Source organism: Protomyctophum parallelum (genome assembly GCF_964188405.1).
Source record: "Protomyctophum parallelum genome assembly, chromosome: 16".
NCBI classification, from domain to species: domain Eukaryota; kingdom Metazoa; phylum Chordata; class Actinopteri; order Myctophiformes; family Myctophidae; genus Protomyctophum; species Protomyctophum parallelum.
In genome coordinates, this window is record NC_139711.1 from 11,045,855 (window position 1) to 11,053,193 (window position 7,339).

At 44.1% G+C, this 7,339-nt stretch overlaps 1 protein-coding gene across 1 annotated transcript in view; it reads right to left on the reverse strand.

The window, feature by feature from the left end:
- Nucleotides 1-6,865, reverse strand: part of glra1 (glycine receptor, alpha 1) — a 60,476-nt gene extending 53,611 nt beyond the window's left edge. The window contains exons 1-2 of the mRNA XM_083785450.1: nt 6,760-6,865; nt 6,297-6,364 (exon numbers count right to left, since the gene is read on the reverse strand). Coding sequence (XP_083641576.1) covers nt 6,297-6,364; nt 6,760-6,832 — 141 coding nt within the window. The 5' untranslated portion in view covers nt 6,833-6,865. The remainder of the gene's footprint in view (nt 1-6,296; nt 6,365-6,759) is intronic.
- Nucleotides 6,866-7,339: the final 474 nt, after the last annotated feature.

The following is a 7,339-nucleotide window of genomic DNA, read 5'->3' on the forward strand; positions in this document are numbered from 1 at the left end:
TGCAACGTTGGCTGGGGGGAGGTGGAGGCTACGGTGGGTAGGTAATAACTCCCACATTATGGCCGCACATCTGCTGCCGCCACGCTAACATGACACAGAGCGGAAGGATAGAGGGAGAAGGAGAGAGAGAGAAAAGGGGTACGAATGAGAGAAAAAGGAACACATGCTCAGCGTGCACAAATCACTCTCTTAATGCTTAATGAGAGAGAGAGAAGCTGAAGCATGGCTGAAACGAGAATAAAACGCGTTCCACGAGGGATTCTTCGTTGAGCACTGCGCATTCCTATGTGTCTCCATCTATCATTGTGCTCCATGAGCCTGAGCTTCTACTCAGATCTGCTCTTTCACCTCGAGGAGGAGGGGGTGGGGGGCATGGATGGTCTGAAAGGCCGTGAGCTGTTTAGAAACCACAGCGCAGCACACTGCAATGAGCAGGATCACTGTACGTATATCACAGTGGAGCAGCAGCACAGCGCGATCCGTCGCTTCCGTTGCCTCGGCTCAGCTGTACAAAATGTACTTCTTTGGTCTCCTTCGCCCGTTTATTTCCCGTGGACACACACACACCACTGCACAGGATGTGATGTAATCGTCCGTGCCGCTGTACCGGACGCGCACGTTACCAATAAATAACCGATCACATGTATGTTATGTATAGAAGGATGTCATAATTATATCTTGTTAAAAAAGACAAACAATGGACTGAGAGACGGAGAGAAGAGAAATGGAGAGAGAGATGGATAAAGATGGTCCATAACGACTTTGAGTTAAATAACACTCAGGACTTTGAGTTAAATAACACTCAGGACTTTGAGTTAAATAACACTCAGGACTTTGAGTTAAATAACACTCAGGACTTTGAGTTAAATAACACTCAGGACTTGAGTTAAATAACACTCAGGACTTTGAGTTAAATAACACTCAGGACTTGAGTGAAATAACACTCAGGACATGCAACGAGTGTTTCTCCTTACATTCATCAAGTACTGCTGGCTGCTGTCTTACAGAATATGGAGTGATTTCTCATACTGAGAATACTCGCTACTGTAATTTATGGACACACACACACACACACACACACACACGCGCACACACACACACACACACACACACACACACACACACACACACACACACACACACACACACACACACACCACACACACACACACACACACACAATGGATTTAAGCCCAAGGCCAACTCTGACATTGAGTGATTTGAAAAAGAAAAGAAAAAAGTTACAAGTTTCATTATTTTTTCTTTCGGAAATAAACCATTAGGTGCACTATATGGCTGTTGCTAGGTGATACATGGCAACCAGAGGGAGAGAAGAGAGAGAGAGAGAGAGAGAGAGATGAGAGAGAGAGAGAGAGAGAGAGAGAGGGAGAGAGGGAGAGGGAGGGAGGGAGGGAGGACGGAGGGAGAGAGAGAGGGAGAGCTATTAACTGTCAGGGAAAGTAAGGCCAGCAGTATGAGTCACAGCATAGTGCATACTGTAGCCCTGAGACTGAGAGACTGAGAAACTGAGAGACTGAGAGAGGTGTTAGGGTTAAGACACAAGATGAAGAAGAAGAGAGGGTTGAGAATGGAAACGTAAGAGAGAGAGAGAAAGGAGACAGACGGATAGACAGACAGTGCTGAGGTGTTGGAGAAAAACATCTATGTTGAGGTTAGCCCTTCTTCACTTCTCAACAAATTAAGCGTGTCTCTGATGAAATGGATCTAACGTGCCAACTTATTTTCATCCCATGTCCAAGCCTCCAAGGTTTGCCTGTAGTCATTATGTTTTTGATAGTCACAAAGCCTGAAAATAGCATGCGTTCATTGACTCATAATGTGTGTATGTATATGGTTCCAGTACATAGTTTAATTGAGTCAGAAGCCTTCTGGGAGGGCCCAGTGGCGTGTGTGCCTGCGGCCATGTTGATTGTTCGCATCCGTTGTAAAAAGCCGGCATGGCTCAAAAGTCCTCCAAAGACTGCGGCCTGATTAATAGTCCGTCATGTGGAAGTATTGTGGCACGTGACAATGCCGGTGATAGTTTCTTGGGCAAAATAGACAATCTACAACAGTGGTTCTCAAACCTTTTGGGCCCAGGGCACCCCTGTAAATAACCTTTTCATCCACGGCACCCCTCAATTACTTTGTTACTATATAGCACCGTACATTCATGTCATGTTACGGTACGTAAATATGTATTGTTAATATACGAGGACGAGACGAGGAGATTGCACATACCATAACTCCAGAAAGACATGGGCCTGCCCTGCCTGCTGTAGATTAGCCTACAGTAGGCTACCCACGTTGGGAGACTTGACTCTCCAGCTGCAGCAGACAGCAGTCTGCACTCTCCAATGTCCTCCAAGTCATGAAAATATTCCAGCACAGGCAGCACAAATCCCTGCATGTATGTGCTCATGCAAAACACTGTTTAAAAGGCATCTAACTTGCAACATTGTTTTTAATTGCGCGATTTTAATTGCTTGTACACTTGGAAATATCCTACCAATTTCATATGACATGCCTTTACAAAAAAAATTAATCACATGTATATGTATTAGTTTTATATACATTTTAGAAGTGAAAAATATATATATATTCTGCGACAGGAAACAAAGTCGTAGGACAAAGCCTACTGTCAGCTCCAGATATTTGGCCGGGCGCACGTTCAAGTTCATGCTGGAATGATGAATGCCGATTTCCGGTGTACGACGCCCATATTTGGGCGTACACCGTGTTGATAAACGAGGGCCTTAGTTTCCACCACTGGGGGCATGTGAAGGGGGAGAGCTCGCATGCTTCGACACCCAACTAATTCCAAATAATTCCTCTTGTTTATCAGGCCATGCAATCGCACAATGGGGGACTTAAAGACCCTCGTCACTCAAAGTAGTTATAACTCTGCTGGGATATAGGTTGAAATCCCACCTTCAGTAATTTGCCTCTAAAACAATCAATCTCACTCTCAGCGTATTGTTCATCTCAATTAAGGAAGCAATTACAAGGGGAATTGGAACACCCACTCACTTTTTTTGAAAACCCACAAAACTAATCTGCTTAAAAAGTAAAGAATTTGAATGGAAACTTGGAAAGTAAAGTTGCCTGCTGGTGTGTGTGTGTGTGCGCGTGTGTGTGTGTGTGTGTGTGTGTGTGTGTGTGTGTGTGTGTGTGTGTGTGTGTCAGTGTATGCAGCTATGCACCTACTGTACAGTAGCTGCTTGTCAAACGACGGAGCGCAGGGCTGCTCATTAGCCAGCTAGCCCACTAACTCCCTGGGGGGTCATACCTTCATAGGAGGGTAAACAATTAGGAGAGTGATGGTGCGTTCCGGGGGGAGTCAGAGGTGTTTGTGTGTTGGAAGGGGGGGGGGGGGGGGGGGGGGCGTTTCCCCGCAGTGAGGAGTGGGGTGTGTAGGTGGATCATTATGCCGGTAGACATATGAACCACTGCAGTCCTTTACCCGCTAAAGATTTATCGACGGAACCCGTGGTCGCACTTGGCACTGCACACATGTACACGACTCAATGTCCCTTCTTCTTTACTTACTGTAGTTCCCCCCTCCCCCCTCTCTCTCTCTCTCTCTCTCTCTCTGCTCTTTTTTCTAATCTCCCCTTTCACCCGTTTCTCAATTTCTTTTTCATTTCATCTCTCTCTCTCTCTCTCTCTCTCTCTCTCTCTCTCTCTCTCTCTCTCTCTCTCTCTCTCTCTCCCTCCCCCCCCCCCCCTCTAAGGTAATTTATTTTTCTATCTCTTGCCTTCCATTTGGCCCTTCCCCCTCTCCTCTGCTCCCCGTCTCATATCTCTCCTCTCCTCCTCCTCACCACTTCTCCCGGCTTTCCTTTCCTCTCCATTTCTCTGCGCTTTGCATCTGTCGTAAAGAGGCGAGGCGGCAGCGGCGAGGGCCACTCGGATCAATTCCTCCAGCGACGGGGAGGGAAGGGAGTGGAAAATGTGGCGTTTGTTCTGCATGAGCTGCCTCTGCAGTGGCCAAGCAGTTTCAGAGCAGCGCTAGCCAAGCGTTCACGGCGCAACCCCCGACGTGCACTGTTCAAATCCTAGGGTGTTCGTTTAACGTAAACTTATGGGAGTGTACATAATGTAACCAAATGGACCATATTAATGGTCTATTTCAGTGTTTTTCAACCCTTTTCATATCGAGGTCTATTATTTTTTCGGCATTTGAGTCATGGACCACCATTTGATGAGATTTAGCCTCACAGACCCAAAACTAAAATTATATTTTGTTTGTCGTTGTATTTTGTCCACAATTAGGCTTTTGGCAATTGGTACCATAGGAGAGATAACAGCCAAACATTGATGAAAATAACAATTATTCTACTTTCTCTACTTCTCTACTGTAGACTTCTTGTAAATCAAGTAATGCAGACTTTTAACAACGATTTAACTCTTGAGAGAGTAAAATGAAAGCAAATGGACCCATAGGGGTTGTTGTTGATTTAACTCTGAGATAGTGAAATTGTACCTGTAAAATTCCCTCCTTCCTATATATATATATATATATATATATATACTGTAGTGTAGCCTATACTTCCTTCTCATTTCCTCCCCTTACTCGATTGCTTCCTTTGATCCCTTCCTTCCCGCTGCCCTTCCCTCGTTGCTTCCTTCCTTCTGTACTGTCTCAGTTCTGTGATCCATGCTTCCTTTCCTATTTGTTTTCGGTATTTAAGTCAGTCAAATGATTTTTACGTGTCAAAGTGTCGCTGAGCCAAGACCCCTTACCCCCCTAACAGCTGGCTGGGTGAAGCTAGTGTAAAAGCACATTTCCCCAAAGTGGTGACATTCTCCCCTGCTTCCCTCTTGTGCTGACTTTTCATCTTTCTTGGATCACAGGAACATTGTCTCGACACTATATCCTTCTGTCCGCCACTCAGTCCTTATACCAGTGCTGTGTAATGTTGGTTGATCTTGGAGCTAAAGCATTTTTTTTGTAGTTTGTACAGTATACGTGTTGACATGTTGAAAGCAATTTAAGAGCTTCGCCCCGACCCATATGTCTTCTGAACGGAAAGTTACAACGCCGAGACAGAGGAGGCTGTCATGACAAGTTGCTGCACGCCAGCGGTGCCGCTTTTGGAATTTCAAATGAGACGAACAATGCACCTTGAACTGAGGCGACTCCAGCTCCATGCTATTTGGACTTGGAGGAGAGTGTCTTGGTGAACGGACATTGATGAAATGCCTGCTGTGATGTGTTGCTCACGTACGCTGGATCATACGATAAGGAGGTCACCTCTAATGCCTCTTAATGATTTATTGCTAGTTGTGCACCCATGTCTCACATGAAAATAGCAGATCTACAAGCTCACAACATGCATGGTAGCCTGTACTGTACATCTTCTGTTTTTGGATAGTATAAAACCGGCTTAAATCTATAACTTTCTATTGTCTGCGGAGCATGTTAAGCCAACGTTCCATTGATTGTAGCCTACTTATATGAGATTTGAATCTTAAATCTTTGAATTTCTTGTCTTTTGCATTATTGCTTGACTCTTAGCAAAAATGGCCGCTGTGTGAATATGGGCAATAGTCTGAGGCAGAAGTATAGGTAGAAAGCACTGATACAGTATAGGATTTGATAAAATCAAGTCGGGACACAATTGTAGTCTAGCAGCAAGAGTTCTAATCTCCAGGCCATCGATGGATGCCATGATTTTAACTATTAGAGGCAAAGATGAGCCGGTTCTCTTAGGGTCTACAACAGTCACGGATGTTAAATTGAAACCATCATGATGCGTATGCACGCACGCACACATCTATGCACACAATTTCCCCATTGCCTTTGGAAGAAGCATGGCAGTCCTCCCGTAATGTTGTTATGCAAATGGAGCTTCTTCGAAATGATGTCTTTTAAATGGGAGAATCAATGAGCCGCATACATTTCAAAATACTTAAATAAATGGTGAGGCTTGTAATTTTCCAAAAAAAAAGAAAATGTATGCATGCACTGAATATTAAAGTCATCACGGTTTGAATTGATCACGTCTTTTGGAGACGTAATTATGAGAGCCCAAATTGGGTTGGGGCTAGGAATTTACATTTGTTCTTGCATGCATGCGTGCATGTATGCACATACTCACAAATACTCTAAGAGCTTACATCTAAGAGACAATAATTAAAAAACTATATCACCCCTACAATAAATGTGCAGACATCAGTAGTGCTCCGGTGTCTTATTTGGGTGCTAAAATGTAGTATTATGAATAATTTAAGTCGCACACACGTACAGACCAAAACCTGTATCATGAAGCTGTAGGTATTGATTAACTTACCATTGTTGTTTCAGCAATAGACCCAAAACTGTTGATAAAAATGTTGCAGGTTACGTTTACAGGTGGACCTGCAGGAAGAAAGAGAGGAGAGAGGGATAGAAAGAGAGAGCGGGATAGAGAGAGAAAGAAAGAAAGAGGGGAAGAGATCATAAACATCTTATTACTTATAACAAAAGAACTAAGAAAATCAATTTCCATCTCCCCAAAGTCTTAATAAAAACCGTGTTGTAACACCCCTCCCCACCGCCATATCAATAAACAAAATGTCACCTCGTTCAGAACAGAACAAGTAAAAGGAGACCCTTAAAAGTATAACCCCACCCCCTTCACCGAGACCCAAATAAATGAAAATGTGCACTCAAGGTTGCCACGGTCACAGCTAATAGATGGCGCTGGAGGTTTGTCGAGGTCCACTGAAAAGCTTCTCTGTATTACCTGCTTGTACAAACACAAATGCGATTACCCTGCAACTGGAGTTGACTTCCAATGAGGAAAAAGTGTGTAGAGGACATCCAGAGAACAAGTCCAACTCCCATCTCCTTCAAGAGTAGACAGACTGATATTGAGCTCTGAAAGGCTAAATCATATTGAGTAACATCCCTCTCCTCTGTCCAGGGTGAGGGTAGTGATGGTGGGCCGGGGGGGGGGGACGGGGGTACATGGCTTGTAGGTCGGTCAGTACGTTGGTTTGATGCCAGGCAAGGCCTGCCTTGTGCGTTGTCAAACCACAGAGATGTGAAGTTCTTTATTTTAGAAAGCGGAGCGTATGGAGAAGATGTCAACTTTTCATCGTTTCATTTCTGCCACTGGACAACAAGAGCTCACCAACATGTGGGCAAGGCAATCGTTATTATTGCTATTAAAACAAGTATAATTTAATTCTCAGAGGATACTTTGAGGGGTAAGCCGTCTTTTAAATGGTGCTGAGATTACAAACAATACCAAAACAAAAGCAGAGAGTAAAAAACTGAAAACAAGTGCATTGGAAAAAAAGTCACATGACACATGAAAAATTGAACACTGCCCCAAGGATATAAGTGAGG